At 44.8% G+C, this 20,836-nt stretch overlaps 1 protein-coding gene across 7 annotated transcripts in view; it reads left to right on the top strand.

Annotated features, from left to right (window-relative positions):
* The window catches only part of MYO5B (myosin VB), a 303,840-nt gene that overhangs the window by 90,202 nt on the left and 192,802 nt on the right, over window positions 1–20,836 (top strand). For all 7 annotated transcript variants that reach the window (XM_083702547.1, XM_083702549.1, XM_083702552.1 and 4 more), the window contains exons 3-4: window positions 5,028–5,199; window positions 7,356–7,500. In XM_083702547.1, the coding sequence (XP_083558673.1) occupies window positions 5,028–5,199; window positions 7,356–7,500 (317 nt within the window). The remainder of the gene's footprint in view (window positions 1–5,027; window positions 5,200–7,355; window positions 7,501–20,836) is intronic.

Here is a 20,836-nt window from a genome sequence, read left to right on the forward strand (position 1 = left end):
AACAGCTCAGACTGATACGGACACAGTAAAGGCACTATTTGATAGGGGCCAAAAACCTGCGATAACTAATAGCTTAGGACAGGCATAGGCAAACCCAGCCCTCCAGATGTTTTGCGACTACAATTCCCACCATCCCTGTCCTGTTAGCTAGGGAAGATGGGAGTTGTAGTCCCAAAACATCTGGAGGGCTGAGTTTGCCTATGCCTGGTTTAGGAGCTTAAATTCTAGCTTCAGAAAGCCTGTACAAAGCTAGTTTTCAGCCCTGCCTGAGCTGCGAAGCTTAAGGGGCCCACAGTAAACTGCTTTTGGTTCTGACCCTGCCCACTTGTGGCTCCACCACAAAAACATTAAATTTCCCACCCCATGCTTTTTGAGAGCTGCTTTTCAGGGTTCAAAAGGGGCAGGTTGGGCTTGCTGAGGCTTCTCAGATCCTGAATCCAGTTCAGGAGGCGGCTGGCCATCCATCATGCCCTTGCTATCAGTTGTTGGAGAGAGGGTGTTGGGCTGCGTTATCTGATCACACAAGCGCTTCTTGCAACCTTGTCGCCCAAGCTGCCTGCCGTTTTGCTGTTCACCAGCACCAGGCATAGCAGGAAAGAACTCTCTGCAAGTAATGACTTTGGGTACTGTGTTGCTTTTCGAAAAATCGCACCCAACAGTCCCAGACGATCAAAGAGACTTTGGTGCGGGCTCTGGCAAATAAACTTGTGATCTTTGCTAAAACAAGCTGGGTAGATGCTTCTGCTCAGGACCTGCTGGGTAAACCTCAGGTGGTGCTAATTGCGTCCCTTGTGGCTGGCTTGCTTCAGCCTCGAGCATTCATGGCAGGGGAGTGATGCTGGGTTTGCGACTACTGCAATTCCCAAAGGCTCTTCCTTTCAAATGTGGATTTGGCTGAGTGGGAGAAGACGGCACGGCCGCTGCTGTTCTGAATGCAGACAAAGCAGAGCTAATATGGATGCTCGCACCATTAATTTCTGGATTTGTCAATATATTTTTTTAAAAATTATAATACAAAAATTAAATAAAAGAGGGGAAGTTGATGTATCTGCTTGTGTTTAGCATCCTTTTAATTTCTGTTGGCCTTCAAAGATTCTGATTGCAAACTGGCCTTGTTAAGCTTTTGCCTGTATTAATTATTTCTTCGCGGTTGCAGAGTTTGTAATCTGAAACGGTTTTATTTGAAACTGTTGAATTAGCTGAATTTCAGCAGCAGAAGTCCTTTTCACTTTAGCCACAAGGACTTCAAATGTTGTTGGACCTTCTTTGATGATGGAAACTGGGGGGGGGGGGATCACCATCGTCCAGTTTAGACATCAAAGTAAACCATATTTAATAGTTTACTGTGAGCACTCCTAATTCTTGGCTGTTTGGTTGCAGATCACAATCCCTGGCTTGTGATCTGGGCTGTGGCTTGATTTGCTCAAAGAAACTATGGCCGGTGAGCCAAGAGCAAACCTTTGCAATAGATCATAGCTTTTAGGGAACAAAACAAACCACAGCTCCTGGTTTGGATGTAAGAGTAAGACAAGGGAGTATGGTTTGTTTTTGTCCAGCTCAAGCAGAGAGGAGCAAAGTGGGGAAGACTGACAAGTTCATGGTAACACATTAACTATAGCTTACTATCCGTGCAAACCCTGCAAATGAGATTGATGATTGTAAGATATGCATTCAAATATAGTTAGCTTTCTTAAAAACAAAACCGAGAACTTGCTTCTTGTCTTTTAACCCAGTGCCTTTGCACTGATGGGCCAAGATATTGAAAGGCAGCTTCCAGGTTTTGTTACCTTAATGGGCAATTTTGTGGAATGTTGCCTGCATGCTTTTATATCCATGAGTAAAGGGCTGAAGAGTTTCTTTTGCTTTTAAACGGAAGCCAAAGAAATTAGGAAAGGGACCAGAGGAACCCCCACCCCACCCCACAGGTCTCCCTGGACTTTTTGGACTTGGGCAACAGAACAGAGGCACTATGCAGAGATGCTAGAGGCAAAATTCAAAACAGGAAATGTGAGATTAAGGGTAAACGAGTGATGTGACAATGCTGTCAAATTATTATTTATGTTCCAACTCGACCTAATGAATTGTGGTGAACAGCTGTTGCCAAATTACTTATGGAATAAGCCCATGCTTGCAGCAAGTGAAATTTGGATATATCCTTTTGAGATTGTACACTGCAAGGCCATTAAGATTTTGAGGATCAAAATTATTATTTAGAAAAGCCAGGAGACCCATTTAAATATTATGGGTAGGGACAGGGAGCCCATTTCTGAACACGGGGTTCATCTAGTCCAACCCCCTGCAATGCAGGAACCTTTTCCCCAATGTGGGGCTTGAACCCATGACCCTGGGATTAAGAGTCTCGTGCTCTACCTATTGAGCTATCCCACCCCTGTATTAGACAGTGGTTTACAGGACAAGGTAGAACGTTGCAATAAATTTCTTCTGCCCCTCCACTGCTTGTAAGCATATCTGAACATTGCCTCTCTGTGTTATATAACATCATTGCTTTTTTTAAAAAAAGTTTTGAATAGTTGCATTCATCTTCTGCTTCGTGCTGTCAGAACTGATGCGTCTTTCTTCCACGATGGGGCTTTGCAATTTAACTCCTCTTCTGGAATTGTCATCTGTCTTGGTGGCTTGCTGTCTTGCTACATGAAGGCGTAGGGTGCTCACGTTTCTGCTAACAAGATGCCAATTCGCAAGCCGGGACCAGCCTGCACGTAGCGCCATGTATCTTCCAGTGTTAATGCGAGGCACAGATAGCACCAAACTCTGCGTTCTGCCATTTGTCACGGGTTTGCTGAGTGTTGCTTTACAGCTAAACAACAGCAGTTGGTGGCGCAAATGTAATGCCCGAACTATGGATTACTCTAAAAATGGAAGTGGGGTGGTAATTTTGTGTTGTGAACTCTGCAGGTATAGGGCAGCATCCAAAATTAATTAATTAATTAATTAATTAATTAATTAATTATATGAGCATGAAAATGGAGGGGGAGGTGAGCCTCCTAATTATGTTGAGATTCATATATGTTGCATTTACTGTGCTGATGTTCTTGCCAGCCCCTTTTATTAGTAATGCTGGGTAAAAAAGGGGAGAAAAATCAGTCCTCATTCTTCACAAGAAAGATTTAGATATTTTGCAGATGGGTGACTGAGACTTTTCCGCGTTGAAGCTATTGTTTTGCTGTTGTTATGGTTAATAGCTTTTATTTGCATTTTTACATACGCAAAGAACTGTTCTTTGGTTATATCTTGATAAAACTTCACATCTCATCTGCCTTACCTAACCCTCTCTCCTCCCTCCTTCCCCTAAGCTAAGGAATAGGGGAAGCCTTTTTAAAAAATATGCAAAGCAAACTCTCAGAAGAGATTTTATGAGTCATGCCGTTGTGTCATTTCCAACATATGGGTGGCCATATGGTAAAGAGTTTTTGGCTCTGTCTCAGCCGAACAGCCATGCTTCCAAATTAGACTAAAGCAGCATGATATTTCCTCCTTTTATCTGTAAACACCTTTGTCACCTCCCCCAGGGTGCTATTTCCTTTTTACTTTTGAGAGAGGTGGGGGGCAAGAGAAATGAGGCGGCATCTTTATTTAAACCGGGGCGTCTCATATCACATTCAATATCTGCTTTATGCTCTAGATTAATTTTGCACGAGTCCCCTGAAAGCTTTGACGGTTAAGTTCCTCCGGCAGAAAGGAAAAATGGAGGCCTCTTGTCAAATCGAGAGCAGGAAGGGAACTCCCAGGATGCTCACTTCATCCAAGAAGCTGTTCTGGTTCAGGCACAGAGGGCTTAGCCACACATAGCAGAGGGCAGGCAGGGACATCACTAAAGCTTATTACCCTTCCCTTCCCATGTTGCTGTCGAGTTTTCTGACACAAGTTGATGAAGCCTCCAAATCCAGACGCAGTATACCTGTAACAGGGGAAGGCTTACATTTTGTGACTCACAGGTTCAATTGCGACTATGCGGAGATCTCTGCATGCCGGGGTGGTGACTGGCCGCTCTACCTTTCTAAAGCTTCTTTACAGTGGTACCTTGTTCTCAAACTTAATCTGTTCCGGAAGTCTGTTCCAAAACCAAAGCGTTCCAAAACCAAGGCACACTTTCCCATAGAAAGTAATGCAAAACGAATTAAACCGTTCCAGACTTTTAAAAATAACCCCTAAAACAGCAATTTAACATGAATTTTACTATCTAACGAGACTATTGATCCATAAAATGAAAGCAATCATCAATGTACTGTACTATAAAATAAATAAGACAGTACTGTAGATGATAAAAATTAAAATTTGTTTGTTTTTCTTCCTGCACTGATGATAGTCATTGTTTGGATGGGGGGCTTTTCTCCATTTCCGCAGTCACACAATCAATCAATCAATAGCTGAACTGGGTTCCGCACAGAAACAAAAACAAATTAACCAAAAAAGCCTCAAAAACAAAAAATAAATAGCTAAAACAAAATCGCCAAACTTAATCCATTCCAGAAGTCCTTTTGACTTCTGAAATGTTTGAAAACCAAGGTGCAGCTTCTGATTGGTGCAGGTGCCCCGGAAACAATAGCCGACAACTGCATCGGACGTTTGGCTTCCAAAAACCATTTGAAAACCGGAACATTTATTTCCGGGTCTTCAGAGTTTGAGAACCAAAGCGTTTGAGAACTAAGGCGTTTGAGAACCAAGGCCACACAGTAAGCTTCATGGCTGAGGGGGGATTTGAATCCTGATCTCCCTGGTCCTAGTCTGACACTATAACCACTGTACCACACTGGCTTCCTAGAGTCCTTCTGCTATGGGGCAGCTATATAAATTAAGTAGGTAAATAAATATGGGGAGAGCAGAATCCCACATAGAGAAGGATTTGAAATTATTTTCCTTGAAGCTTGAATTTATTTTATCCACTGTTGTTTTATTTGGTCTTTTAACTTGTTGTAAACTGCTTTGAGATTTTTTCTTTTAATTATAATGTGCTATAGAAATGAAAGGACAATGACAACAGCATTTTTCTTTCTTTCCTATTTCAGCTTCTGGAATATCCTATTGATGCTAAAGCCAACAAGTTTCCTTTCTTGCGAAATCCAGATATTTTGGTTGGAGAAAACGACCTGACAGCTTTAAGTTACCTCCACGAACCTGCGGTCTTGCACAACTTAAAAGTCCGATTCTTGGAATCAAACCACATCTACACCTACTGTGGTGAGTGTTGCAATGTGCCATTTCTTTCAATATTTTTTTTTTGGGGGGTGGAAGGAGGTGGCAGGGGTGTGAGACATGAGAAGAGATCATTGTGACTGTCACCACCCTATTGTTTTTTTTTAAAAAAAACAAACAAACCATAAAAGACAAGTAGCCCAGAGTAACACAGCAATTATTAATTCCGGATCAATATGTCTTGCTCCTTGAGACCACCTCTATCTTCTCTGGCCATTGCCCATGCTGGCTGGAACTGTGAGAAATTGTCGTCCAAAACATCTGGAAGCTTCCAGATAACTACCGTATTTTTTGCTCCATAAGACGCACTTTCCCCCTCCTAAAAAGTAAGGGGAAATGTGTGTGCGTCTTATGGAGCAAATGCAGGCGGGAGGCTCTACTCAGCGCTCCCTTTAAAGAATATTTTTTCCTCAGGGAAAAGCCCCCCAGAGCCACACACACACACTCCACGCGGCTCGTGAAAGGGAGCGTTGAGCAGAGCCTGGGATGTATACAGGCTCTGCTCAGCACTCCCTTTTAAGAATATTTTTTCCCTTGCATTCACCCTCTGAAAACTAGGGGAGTCTTATGGTCAGGTGCGTCTTACAAAGCGAAAAATACGGTAAGTCTGTACTAGGTTTTAAAGCAGATAGCTTAGTTTATTGCTGCACAAGAGATTTTCTGTTTGTTTTCAAAAGGATAGACATGTCTGTCCATTCATGAATCAGCAAAAACTACTTCAAACATGACCTTTTTTTTAGAGACAGACAATACAGCGTTAAAGGGCTGAAAGCATCTCTCATAACAGAACTATAGAAACGAAAACTCGCATACATGATGAGGCAGACAGATGAGCAGGAAATGTACATCTCTCTTGGCAGGATATAAGCTCTCTCCACACATCAAAGAAGTATCTCCGAATCCTGCCCTGTACTTTTTTTATGTTCTTTACAGGATTTTCTTTTGTAAGTCACCTTGAGGGCTTTTTCTAAAGTCAAAAGCTGTGGTATAATAAGTGCTCCAGTTTCTTTTTAAACCCTGCAGCACAGAGAACTGTTTGTTCTAGGAAAAAGCCATTTCTTGTTTTGTCCTGCCCTGAGAAAAACGCTGATACCTTTAGATTTCAGCATTGATTGATTGATTGATTGATTGATTGATTGTGTTTATTAAATAATGGTATGGGACAGCTGTGCTCCTGAAACCATCCTGAAAATAATAGAGGAGAATGCTAAAGAAGAAGAGTGCTGCCTTTAAAAAAGCAAGTCCTCTACATGCTGAAGAGGCAACCCACTTGCATTTGTACTTTACTGAAAATCTGCTTGCCTCTTCAGCAGTGCAAATGGCTGTGCTAAAGAACTTGTGGCTTAGTGCACCTTTCTCTCTCATGTACAGTTGTAGCTTTGCTGCATTATGGTTGCAGAGGGCAAAGTGGTAGCAGGTGACTTGAAATGTGGAAGCCTTTCAAATATATTCCTATATGGTGGCCCTAGAGTAAGAAACTGCGGCAATCACACAGGGTCCCCGGACATTTCACCATCTATTGATCCCTGTGCCACCACTTTATTTCTTGCTGCTGCCACCCAGGACCTACTGAGTCCAGTCAGGGTTAAATTGGAACATAAACTTCTGTTTATTTATTGCAGTTTAACAAGCGTGTGGTTTCATAAACGGTATCTGTCAATTACAATCATGGGTTGCCTATCCAGACCTATAACTACCTGCTCTCACTCACTAAACCACATCTCAGATATTTACTTGTCTTCCTAGCACCTAACTGTTCCCGACTCAGCTTATTTCACTACACTAACTCAACCTACCCACAGACTCTATCCCAATTCACTCCCACTTCAACCAACCACCCAACTCCCAACAAACTCTCCCTTTGCCCCTCCCAGAGCTGGTTTTATAGTCCCTCTGACTCCACCCCCTGGGTTCTGATTGGGTAACCTGTTTAACTATTTCACCTCCAGCACTCTCATATGTTAACGTCGCAGAAACCATGGTCCACAAAACACAGCTAGGCTGGAACAGCACCATCATCATCACCATCATTTGTGTAGCAGAAAAGTGATTCAAAGTTGATTGGTAGTTCTTATTTTAGAATGTATTTAAAATTTTGCTTCTTTGGCTTCTAACTGTTTGCATGCTTGCATGTTTTCAAGGTATTGTGCTTGTTGCCATCAATCCCTACGAACAGTTGCCAATCTACGGACAAGATGTCATCTATGCATACAGCGGCCAAAACATGGGGGACATGGATCCTCATATATTTGCAGTTGCAGAAGAAGCATATAAACAAATGGCCAGGTTAGTGGAATAATTGCTCACCCCATCTGCAGACAGACTTGTGCACTAAAACCAAAACTATCCCATTTTCATGTAAGAAAGCACTCAAATTTGGTTGGCAGACAGGCTCTGAAAATCCTCACAATTGGCGTGGTGTCATGGAGTAAAATGTTTGCTACTGAATGCTGAACCCAGCAGCTTCTGCCGAATACCAAGGTTTTCGACTTAATTTCTTCCTTCCTTTCTTTTTGAGCAGTTTCCTAGTCCACGTTGTTTCGTTGCAGGGGGGGAATTGAGCGTGCATTTGCCATGGTGCACTAATTCCTGCTATCAGTTCTGCTTATTCATGAAGACTAGTAATGATGATAGCCTGGTAGAGAAGCTAGTGGTTTGAGGAGGGTTTGCTTCTCATTGCCTGTTCATGCTTCGTGGCTTCTAGTTCTCTCTTTTACCCTTCTCCCCTTCCCTTTGGATGAATGCTGATGCTTCAAACCAAACCCCAGGGCCAGGCCAACAATGGTAGTAGCACTGGCCCTGACAAGCCCTTCCATCTCACTTACAGATAACATTCACACGGTCGCAGTTAGGGCTTATCTTTGGAACCTCCTGGACTGGAAACTAGCTTTGTTGACTTATCTGGCACTGAAAAAGAAGCCTGCCAAGTGCTAAAGGAAATGGAAATGTGTGGCATTGCACAGTTGCTTTGAGTTCATGTAGAAAAGCAGAGTATAAATTATATAAGTAGACAGATAAACACGGACTCCTTTGATGGTCAGGCAAGGTGAAGCCTCTGGTTACATGCTTGCAAAGGGGATTCTGGTGCTGACACTGCCTTCCTCTTCCTCTTCCCCTCCTGGGTCAGAAGGAGGGCAGCAGCAGAAGCTTTTGGGCTCTCCTAGTCCCTGACAGAGTGTGATTCGTACTATGGAGAAGTCTCCTTTGAAGGCCTTTGTCCACATTGAGAATTGGAATGCAGAGCACCATTTTCCCACTGAGGTGGCTTGGATGTTTAGTCCCTGTTCAGTCTGCAGTGTGTGTGTGTGTGTGTGTGTGTGTGTGTGTGTGTGTGAGAGAGAGAGAGAGAGAGAGAGAGAGAGAGAATGCTTACTGGGAACAACCAGGAGTGCACAAAGCTGCCTCTTTTCTGTCGCAAGATAAGCCCTCTTGGAGCCTTGGGGAAGAAGGAGACCTGGAAGCTGCTTGCAAGCATTTGTCCAAGGGCAATTGACATTTGCCTACCTGGCTGCGTTTGGTATAAATACTTCCAGTTTGTTCCTTGTCTGTTCGTTCCCTCTTCTTCTAACATCTCCACGCTCTCCAGGTCTAGATTTGGGTTGGTTTCTGTCCATATCCTTCCAACCACCCTGCATGCAATATTTTTGTTGCCCTTCAAAAAACAACAACAACATCCTCTTCAAAACCATGAGCAGACTTCCCCTGAGTTTGATGTTTCTGTGTCTCAGCTCCAGTTGTAGAATTCAGGCTTGTTTGTCCTAAGATTTGTGGTTTTGAGATGTTGGACCTTTTAGTGCAGAATTCCAGAGCCTGTGGCTGCATCTGAACTTTTGCTTACCTTCAGTCTTCAGAGAAGCTCCCCTCACCTTTTCAGCATCCTTGGTTAGCGACAGATGATGGTGCATCAGCAAATTCCCAAAACTTTCACCGGAGACCTTAAAAAGGTGCTTTTCTGGAAGCAAAAGTTTCATTTACTGTGCCTCCCTTATTGATCTTATTGCTTTTTACTGCTGTTAGCTTGCAGTGCAACTTAATCATCCTGACAACAGTGTTTCAGCCAAGTTTGAGACTGCTGTGAGCAAGGGAAGCTCTCTGGGCTTAATTGGGGTTTAATCCACCCACTCCTGTACTGAAATTGGCCCGGGCTGCAGTCGGAAGTTGCTGATGAGTTGGCGTTGGCAGAGACCCCCGAGATGAGAGTCTCCATAGCAGTTTTGTCTTTCAAGCAAGTTTTAAGAGCAAGACTGCGCAGTTATACTCCTTTGAGCTCCCTGGCGGGGCTGTTAATGCAAAATAAGCATGGTATCTTTTATGTTTGACCTCAATGCGCAAAAATGAGAAGGGTGCAAAAGTGCCGGGCTGCCTTTAGCAAAGTGCTGAACTGCTTTTCCGTCTGTTGTGCTATATAATATTTTTTAAGGCTGTTTGCAAGTTTGACTGCCATTTGAGACATGTGTCCTCATCCTAGTTTTGCCCCTGCTATATAAGAGTTGTAGATCTGTGGATTGTTCAAAAACCTGCAGGTCCTGTTTGACCCAAGGTGGCAGAGGGGTGAAAGGAAGGTTTCTGTTTATAGTGCTGGACGTAGTTCCTCTCTCAAGTTTCAGTGCTGAAATGATTGTCTGTGTTCATCCTGAGAGGAGTGTTGCTCAAACACATTATGTGTGAATGCGCACATGAAATCTCTGTCATAATTGTATTTTTTTAAAAAGGAAAGTAGCATTGGGAGGGTGGAATTTGAAGCAGAAGAACAGTGAGGTGTTTGGCCCTTTCATGTTGGGGAGAGAGGTTTGGAAGAGAGATTCTTACTCTCTTATAGTGGAGTTAGCACAATGGCAATTGCACATTAAAATTCAAGCCTCATCCACCTTTAGACGAATGTTCCTCACAAAAATACTTAGGCTAGAACAAATCACAGATACTTAACTTTGCAAAAGTGAAGATTTTACTCTCAGATTTTCAGAAGTTACATCAAACAAGTATCCATCCGTTGGCGGTAAAAATAAAGAAGAAAAAGGGTTCCAGACAAATTAAAAAGAAAACCTGGTTTCCTTAAAAAGAATCATGAGACTTTGTGTTAGCAAAGATGCAGGCAGTTAAAAATATCCTTTTAGAGAGATTCACTCACTTGTAGGTTTTTCCTCTTGAGCTTTGAGCTGTGTTGCCGCCCAGCTTCTTCTGGGAAGCAGGTCAGAGAGAGAGGGAGGGAGGGAAGGAGGGAAGGAGGAAGCAAAGGCTTGCTGAGTCCCATCCATGGTAATTTGAATTCAGGGCTCAGGTTAACCCTTTCATGCATGCAAGTGTGAGCCAATAACTGTGCATTACAACAATTTGTGGCTTGCAATTTCTTGATTCCAAAATGGACACACACAGACGTACCCCTCAGTATCAACATGGCCCTCATACCAGACTGTCTGAGTTCACCTTGGAAGGGAGAAGTCCTGAGTGTGGGAATCATCCCCAGAATACACCTCAGGAGATGTTGCTGTGCCAGAGACTTCTGTAAGAGGAGCCAACACTGTGTTTCCCCACTTATGTGTCCTGAAGTGGTTGCTCTGTCTTCCTCCTTGGACTAATAATAATAATAATAACAATAATATTTTTTTAAAAAATTTACCCCGCCCATCTGGCTGGGTTTCCCCAGCCACTCTGGGCGGCTTCCAACAGAATATTAAAATACAATAGTCTATTAAACATTAAAAGCTTCCCTAAACAGGGCTGCCTTCAGATGTCTTCTAAAAGTCTGGTAGTTGTTGTTCTCTTTGACTTCTGGTGGGAGGGCGTTCCACAGGGTGGGTGCCACTACCGAGAAGGCCCTCTGCCTGGTTCCCTGTAACTTGGCTTCTTGCAGCAAGGGAACCGCCAGAAGGCCCTCAGCGCTGGACCTCAGTGTCCGGGCAGAACAATAGGGGTGGAGACGCTCCTTCAGGTATACTGGGCCAAGTCCATTTAGGGCTTTAAAGGTCAGCACCAACACTTAGAATTGTGCTCGGAAATGTACTGGGAGCCTTGCTCAACCTGGGGCCCTCTTGATATTGTCGGACTCCAACTCCCATCAGCCCTAGTCAACATGGCCAGTGCTTAGGGTTGATGGGAGTTGGTCCAGCACCAGGTTGTTCCTAGACTCCACTCCTGAACCTGGAACACGTGGTGTTGGTTCCCACCCCTGTTTGTGATTTAAAACACAAGTTGATCCTAACTAACACACATTTTGATCCCTGCGGTGGACATAAAGCTGCTCGCAGGAGGAGAATGAATATAGAAACTGCATGTTGGGAAAGGGTTAAGCACACACAACTCACCACCTCTACTTCTTTACTTCCAGTTGCCCTCTCCGCAGATGCTTTTACAGTGGTACCTCAGGTTACATACTCTTCAGGTTACAGACTCCGCTAACGCAGAAATAGTGCTTCAGGTTAAGAACTTTGCTTCAGGATGAGAACAGAAATCGTGCTCCAGTGGCGCGGCAGCAGCAGGAGGCCCCATTAGCTAAAGTGGTGCTTCAGGTTAAGAACAGTTTCAGGTTAAGTACGGACCTCCGGAACGAATTAAGTACTTAACCTGAAGTACCACTGTACTTTTAAAAACGAAAACTGGCAAGGGGTTCACTTTACATGCTAATCAAGTGTTGTTTACCCCTGAGGTGTATTCTGAAGCTGTCAGGTGTTGCTATGGACCGCAGTGTTGAGCTTTGTTTGCCATCTCGCCCTGCAGTGTTGGAGCTAATTTCCTGGCGGTGCTCCTTACTTGCCTCCAACTTCCTTTAGCAGAGAGCCATCAACAGTCTCAGTCTGTCTGGAAATAAATAAATGGAAAAGAGCATGAGGAGGGGAGACAGATGCAAGAGCCATGCCCAGGTTTAATAATACAAAGCTGATTAATTTATAGGGAGCCAGTAGAATTTCTCAGATAGTACTGAAGCTACCATACTTTGCATCCAAGCAATGATTCTTCAACATCAACTTCGTTGGACTGGTCATGTTGTGTGGATGCCTGATTATTGTCTTCCAAAGCAACTACTCTATTCCGAACTTAAAAATGGAAAGCGTAATGCTGGTGGTCAACAAAAGAGGTTTAAAGACTGTCTCAAGGCAAATCTTTAAAAATGTAGTACAGTGGTACCTTGGATTAAGTACTTAATTTGTTCTGGAGGTCCATTCTTAACCTGAAACTGTTCTTAACCTGAAGCACCCCTTTAGCTAATGGGGCCTCCTGCGGTCACCGTGCCGCCGGAGCACGATTTCTGTTCTCATCCTGAAGCAAAGTTCTTAACCCGAGGTACTATTTCTGGGTTAGCGGAGTCTGTAACCTGAAGCGTATGTAACCCGAGGTACCACTGTATAAACACCGACAACTTGGAAACACTGGCCTGCGAGCACTCCAGTTGGAGAATAGCCTTCACCAAAGGTGTCGTGGACTTTGAAGACACTCAAACGCAGAACGCAAGGGAGAAACATGCTAAGAGGAAGACACGCTTGGAAAATCCACACCGTGATCAACTCCCGCCCGGGAACCAATGTCCCCACTGTGGAAGGATGTGTGGATCCAGAATTGGACTCATTGTTAAAACCGTGTTTATGGAAAACGATCTTACTCGGCTATGAGTGATCGCCAAAGAAGAAGACTTTGCCTCCATGTGGCTTTCTTAATTTCTCTGGGCGGCATTTGAGAAAGTGTGTTGATTTCTCTGCACCTCCTTTCATAGGAAGCTGCCTCTTCTTGAGCCAGACCATTGGTCCTTCTAACTCAGTATTGTCTACACTGACTGGCAGCAGCAGTCGGGGGTTTCAGGTGGGGGTCTTTACCAGCCCTACCTGGAGATGCTGGGGATTGAATCTGGGATCCTTCAGATGTTGTTGGAGTCCAACTCCCATCAGCCTCAAGAAATGGTGGGAGTTATTGTCTAAGACATGATTCTTAATTTGATGTGAGGGGTCCTGGGTTCAGTTCCCGGAAGGAGACTGGGCCATACCTTTAGAAAATTTGAGAGATCAGAAGGTCGGCAGTTCAAATCCCCGTGACGGGGTGAGCTCCCATTGCTCGGTCCCTGCTCCTGTCAACCTAGCAGTTTGAAAGCACATCAAAGTGCAAGTAGATAAGTAGGTACCACTCTGGCGGGAAGATAAACAGTGTTTCCGTGCACTGCTCTGGTTCGCCAGAAGCGGCTTAGTCATGCTGACCACATGACCTGGAAGCTGTACGCCGGCTCCCTCGGCCAATAAAGCGAGATGAGCGCTGCAACCCCAGAGTCGGCCACGACTGGACCTAATGGTCAGGGGTCCCTTTACCTTTACCTAGGTGAGTGGAAGAGCAGGCTATTTATGCGCAGAAGGTTTCAGGTCCAGTCCCTGGTCTCTCCAGCTTAAAGGATCAGATAGCAGAACCTACCTGAGTCCCTGGACTGCTGCTGCCAGTTGGAGTAGACAATATTGGACAAAATGGATAGACTGTCATAGTAGGACACAGTTTCTTCATTCTGGTGTGAAAGCTATTGCATTAGTTAAAACAGCAAATCTCATTGAAGTGTAACAGGCAGCATTAAACAAAATGTACAAACACTAGTCTCAAGTCTGCAACTCTTACAAAAAAAAAAAAATGGCAGCATTAAGGGAAAGGGTCATACTTCAGTGGTGGAGCGTTTGCCTTGTATGCAGGAGGTCGCAGGTTTGTTTCCCAGCATCTCTATCTAGGGCTGGGAGAGAGCCCTGCCTGAAACCCTTCTGGGAGAGACTCTGCCAGTCAGAGTAGGCAGTGCTGAGCTAGATGGACAGTAGTCTGGCTCGGTGCAAGGCAGCTGAGCGTTTGTTTCCCATGTTACAGTCAGAAATGCCACCTGCAAATTCCTTTTATGGTAGCTGTAAGGATATCAGGGGGTTACTTGAGAGCAATCAGGCAGAGCGCCACTATTCCGTGGCTGGCTCATTCACTGGCAGAATCTGAGAGTGGACGGTCCTTAAACCTTCCCCAGCAAAGTAGTTTCTTGACGCCCAGTCTGTGCTTCCCCTCTTGGTGCAGAAGCCTACTGCACAAGGAAGGCGTGGGTAACGGGGGACCTCTCTCCTCCCCGCTTTGCTCAGGCAAGGTGTCCAGGCGCCGCCTCACCTCCTCCGAGCCCTGCATCTCCTCTCCACTGGAGGCATGGTTACTCTCCTCCACTGAGGAGATGCTGCTTCCCACAATCTTTGGCAGCTCTATGTAATCCATCCGGCTTTTCCCCTCTCGCCCCTGAGCTGATGGTAGTTTCCTGACAGTAGCGAATCATTCCAAAAGGACATTTGAGAAGATGGAGTTTGCTCTTGGCACTCTGGAGAAGGGCTGTCTTCCAACTCCAACAATAACAGACAGGCAAAAGAATTGGAGTGTTGTTGTTGTTTTTTGTTTTAAATATTTGGGGACCATGGTCTCTTCTATATAAGAGCATAGCTTTGCAGGGCAATTCTTTTCCAAATGAAAATTGGAGACACAATTTAGTCTTACTGGCACCCGAAAAGAGAATGTTGTTGTGTTGGCATCCATCTGTCTTGGGACTTGCGCCACTTTCTTGTACGAACAAGAAAAGCCTGCCTTCAGAGATGTCTGCTGTAAGGTTTATTCTTGTGGGTGTTCCACCTCTGAAGGGTCAGTAACTCTGCTGTGCTTGCTGGAAGTGAATTCATTCTTTTTTTACCTCTGCCTTCTTCCAGTGAGCTTAGGGTGTTGTATAGGGTGTCGTCCCTTATTTTTATTCTCATAATAACCTTGCAAAGTAGGTAGGCTCTTGAGTATCTCTCTGTGGCCTTCCCCTACTATTCACACAACAACCCACATTGCCGCTGAACAAGCACATAGTTCACCATCCAAGTGCATATGTATTCCTAACATTTTTAAGCAGAAGAATTCTCGGGTTCAAAAGTTCTGAGAGCACAAAGCACAGTACATCCAAAAGCTTTTTATATTAAAAATATGATTTCTTGCCTTTTGGAACATGCAGTAGGCCTCCTGTTGAGTGCATTTCAAACCGATAACCAGCCATGCTCCTGTAATCCACCTTTAAAATTATAGAGCGGCGTGATTTTGAGTACTTCTTTCTGGTATAATACTAGCCCATGGTAAAAGAATGTGAACCCATACAAGGAAGTTTGAAAAACTGAAGTTATTGGTATTCACTGTGTCAAGGCAGTTTTTCCTACGCCCTTTCTGGAAAGGTGGGGTTTTACTGAGTTTACTGATATAATATTAAAGGGGTATCTGGTTTAAAATATTTTCCTGTTGTACCAGGGAGGGTCTATTGAATGTGTGTCCAATGTCTGCACAGGCAGAGCTATCCATATAATGCAGCCCGTAAAGCCAAGTATTGCTAGGAAAGCAATTGAGTTTGGATGTGGTTCTCTGCACCTTCTTGCGCAGTTCAATTTCAGTTTGGGACGGGTCATACTGTGGAGAGGGGAACTGAGTTTAGGATGCTGAGTAAACCGCGGTTCTCCCCAGTGCACAGCGGCCATTTTCCATTGTTGGCTGCTGTGCTGCTGGGTTCACGCGTGAATCTGGTGCAGTGTCAGCGCGACGTTACCTGTGAAGGGCGCTTGGTTGACCTAATTAGACCATCAGATCTCACTGCAAGCGAAACCTTGGATAATTTTGCTGCAGCCGTGGTCAAGTTTCATGGGAACGTTTGCGGGGAGGAAAAATGCAGCCTACGTGGTTCTGTAACACTTACTGATTTATTTTATCGATTTAAAACATTTATGCCCTACAATTTAGCTAAAAAAGGCTTTTGGAGCAGCTTACAAAAATCAGTACAGCCCCTGCCCTAAGGTTCACAATAAATAAATAAATAAATAAATAAATAAATGACACACAAGGAAAAAAGAAGTGGGAAAAGGAGAGAAAAGTAAGCTCGGGTGCTAATACTTTAAGTTGTAGCTTTTTTTTTTTAAGCACAGTTGACTAGTTCTGCCTGTGTAGCTTCTGGCTTCCTAGAAGGGCAGAACTTTCTGTACATCCTCTGTACGGAGAAGACCTGTGGCATACATCCAATGGAGCTGTATGCACGCTTAGCAGAGTTCCGCAAGAAGCAAGGCTGTGTAGGTATGTGGCGTCACCAATTTTCTTTATTTACAGCAAATCAAAACAACAAAACATGGCTAGTGTGAACAGCGTCTCACACCTGAGTCTTCTCTGTCTGAGAGCAGAGAACAAAGAGTAGAAAACAAAAGCACACAGAATGGAAGTTCTCTAGTCTGAGTTCCGTTCCCACACTTACAGTGTTATGGAATGTAAACAGAGGATCACATGATCCTGTGGTAAGAGAATGAAATGCTAACAAACACCTCCTTGCTGAAGCTGGTGGGTAGTCTGGCTGTCTTGACCTTCCCCAGGTCAGATCCAGGAAGACAGCTGGTGTCACTGGCAAGGCCAGGAGCAATGGGCAGGTTCCTCCACGAAGTTCTTTCTCCAGACAGCAGACTTGATGGAGGATGGGATCCTCATAGGATATGGCTTGATGAGGTAACCCTCTGCATCAAAGGAACTTACCAGTGTCAGTGGTGTCTGACAGTGATCTGGTTTGCACGGCACAGTAAACAATGGCTTGCCAAAACTACACCCTCCTGGAGAGGAGCTTGCCGCCGCTTTGCTCCTCCTCATTGTTACTGTGCTGAGCAGTATCATCGAAAACAGAGCCTGTTGTTAAGCTCTCTCCTCACTAACCATGACTTGTAGCAAAGAGCAAACATTGGCTTGTGGTTAATGAGAAGAGGGCTTAACCACAGGGTTTGTTTCAGATAACTCACTAAACTAAACCTTGGCTCTCTCCATACCTGCGCATCCATATTGTCTTGGCAAACCGTAGTTTGGCTTTCCATGTCTTGCGTACCAGATCAGGAACTGGAGTTTGCTGCCTGCACAGTGTAACGCTCACTGCAGTAAGAGAAACAAATGTACAGTGGTACCTCGGGTTAAGTACTTAATGTTAGTTTCTGTTTGCCACTGTGCAGTGCTTTGGAGTCACAAGACTCTGTTTACATTCCAGAGACCTTCCAGGCTGTTGGAAGTCTCATGGAAGATGGGAGACGGATGTGACGATACTGGTTTTCCTGTTCCTTTCTTTGTTCAGTTGCACTCTGCCTTTCACAGGGAGAGGATGCATTTTTCTTTGCTGCCTGCGTAGCTTAGAAATAAAGCATAGCATGTAGCCATAAATCTCATCACTTCCGCATGCTGTTTTCGATTCTCTGCGGAATGGGATGTGCCTGGAGCCTTATCAGAGGCTCAGGTCGTCAATCATGTTGGGGACGATTCCAGAGGAAGATGAGCTTTATCAGCTCAGTCGAACGCAGATTCCAACACTTAATTCGTTCCGGAGGTCCGTTCTTAACCTGAAACTGTTCTTAACCTGAAGCACCACTTTAGCTAATGGGGCCTCCCGCTGCTGCCGCGTCGCCGGAGCACAATTTCTGTTCTCATCCTGAAGCAAAGTTCTTAACCCGAGGTACTATTTCTGGGTTAGCGGAGTCTGTAACCTGAAGCGTATGTAACCTGAAGCCTATGTAACCCGAGGTACCACTTAATGTTCTCAATAGTAAAAAATGGGTTTTCCCTTAGTTTCCAAGCCATTTGTTGTGCATATAATTGCAGTCCTTCCTTCATAAATGAGATGTTGGCCTCTTCTTTTTAATTGTTCCGGACTATATCATCAGTCACTTTGTTTCCAACTGGAAAGGAGGTTGAGATGGACCAGCAATCTAATGTGATGTGACACGTCCTTCCTGTGCTGTTCAAGAGTCAGTGAGCAGGACCAAAATTGCTCTGTTCAGACTGCTGCTGGCCCACATGAGACTGGATTGTGTTGTGCCTTGCACGACACTGCTCAGAAACAAAACCGGGAAATGCATAGAATTAGGGTATTCATCTCATCAGCCAGGGTGGGGGTTGGGGGGTGGAAACAAAACCAAGCAAAAAAACAACAATGAAGTTATCTGATCATGCTACATAAACTGTTACTTATGGCAAATCCCAACTGGCAATTGTTGAACTTTCCAGTGGCTTTTAAGAGATGTAAACATAACAGGAACCAGTGGCTGGAAGTCAAACCTAAGAAGCGTTCATAATTAAGACATTATTTTAGCAGAGAGGGAACTAGAACAAAAAGTCTCAATGAATGGTAGCCTGCCAAGCCATTGAGCTAATACTTAAGATCTCCAGATTTTCAGCACATTCAGGGACCCCCAATTCAGCTTTTATTATACCTGCTGATTGAGTCTCTAGCTCTAGTGATTACAGAGACTAGTTCATTACCTGAGTTATGCTTGGAAGCTTGTAACTCTACCTAGCTCTCTGTTTACTATTGATTTTTATTTCTCAGATAATGGATAATAATGTGTTACGATGAAAAAAGACGTATGCACCCGTGTCACGGGGCAATATGTATACAATGGTACCTCAGGTTAAATACTTAATTTGTTCCGGACGTCCGTACTTAACCTGAAACTGTTCTTAACCTGAAGCACCACTTTAGCTAATGGGGCCTCCCACTGCCGCCGCGTCACTGGAGCACAATTTCTGTTCTCATGCTGAAGCAAAGTTCTTAACCTGAAACACTATTTTTGGGTTAGCGGAGTCTGTAATCTGAAGCGTATGTAACCTGAAGCGTATGTAACCTGAGGTACCACTGTATTGAGATCCAAAACTGAAGCACCAGCGTTATGCAATCATAACACTTGCCTACACTTAACAGCTGTATATTGGGTTTTCTGAAACAAGTTATATTGGGCAATCCCACATGTAAAGCTTCACAATAGTCCAGTACAAAACTTCTGAAATTCCTTGATCATACAGTCCTCAAATAATTGAGGCCTAATGTTCTGTGGAAACCTGGGTGTGTAGCCTGCTATCTATTTCATCTGTGGGAGATTGATTCACCTTCCTTGGAAACGAGGCTCTAAACACCAGACTAATTTCTGTACTTGTTTCCACCCACATTTTCCTGGTTCCCCCACCTGCCTGAGGAAGAGTTCTGGAGAACATGAAAGCTTGCCACACCTTTGTGACATTTTGGGCTGATCCCAATGCAGCAAGAGGCAGGGAGTGTGCACAGTTCTGTCAGTAAAGCCTGAGACTCTGAATCTCAAGTTCATGGGTTCAAGCCCCACGTTGGGCAAAATATTCCTGCATTGCAAGTGGGTTGAGCTAAAGGACCCATGTGATCTCCTTCAATTCTGTGATTCTTCGAACATCTTTTCAGCCCAACAGCTGCTTTCTCCCATGGGCAACAGATTTGACTCTTTGCCTTTGTTCAGTAGTTTGCATTCCAGTCATGCAAACACCAGGGGTTTTGATGTTCCCCATTATTTATATTATGTATATTATATATGGAGACTCTTGAGAGTCCCCTGGACTGCAAGAAGATCAAACCTATCCATTCTGAAGGAAATCAGCCCTGACTGCTCACTGGAAGGACAGATCCTGAAGCTGAGTCTCCAATACTTTGGCCACCTCATGAGAAGAGAAGACTACCTGGAAAAGACCCTGATGTTGGGAAAGATGGAGGGCACAAGGAGAAGGGGACGAGAGAGGACGAGATGGTTGGACAGTGTTCTCGAAGCTACCAGCATGAGTTTGACCAAACTGCGGGAGGCAGTGGAAGACGGGAGTGCCTGGCGTGCTCTGGTCCGTGGGGTCATGAAGAGTCGGACACGACTAAACAACTAAACAACAACAACAATTATTTATTGTATTTATATCCCACCTTTTTCTTTGAGCAACTCAGGGTGACAGACATAATTTACCCCTCTTCTCATTTAGTTCCAACAGCAACAACCCTGAGAGGCTGAGAGGCAGTGACTGGCCAAAGGTCACCCAGTGAGCTTCATGACCAAGTGGGGATTTGAACCCTGGTCTCTCAGCTCCTAGCTTGACACTCTGACCACTTCACCATGTTGGCTTTCAAACCTCCATCCAGGCAAGCAAGCAAGAGGCAGAAGCACTCAAGAAGGGTTTGGAGCAGGGTTAGTGAATAAGGGGGAAGATGTTGTGGTCTGTGGAGGGGATGTCGATTGGGGAGAGTCCCAAAGTATGGAAGAGAGGTCTGGAGTGATGCATTCAGTCCCCAAACCTGAGGTGCCATACCCCTGACCCCTTGTTCCTTATACCTGGATGCCCTCACCCAACTGCTTAATATAAGATGGACCCCGTTGGAATCCCATAGCACAGCTCCGTAAAGTCAAGCAAGAATCCCTTAACTCTGCCTTCTGGAACACGCAGACATGAGAGGGCTAGATCGACGCTGGGAGGGGAGTTAAAAGGTAAAGGGACCCCCTGACCATTAGGTCCAGTCGTGGCCGACTCTGGGGTTGCGGCACTCATCTCGCTTTATTGGCCGAGGGAGCCGGCGTACAGCTTCTGCATCACATGGCCAGCATGACTGAGCCGCTTCTGGCGAAGCAGAGCAGTGCACGGAAACGCCGTTTACCTTCCCGCCGGAGTGGTACCTATTTATCTACTTGCACTTGGACATGCTTTCGAACTGCTAGGTTGACAGGAGCAGGGACCGAGCAATGGGAGCTCACACCGTCGCGGGGATTTGAACCGCCGACCTTCTGATTGGCAAGTCCTAGGCTCTGTGGTTTAACCCACAGCACCCCCT

This window comes from Podarcis gaigeae (assembly GCF_964106915.1).
Source record: "Podarcis gaigeae genome assembly, chromosome: 11".
Taxonomy (NCBI): Eukaryota; Metazoa; Chordata; class Lepidosauria; order Squamata; family Lacertidae; genus Podarcis; species Podarcis gaigeae.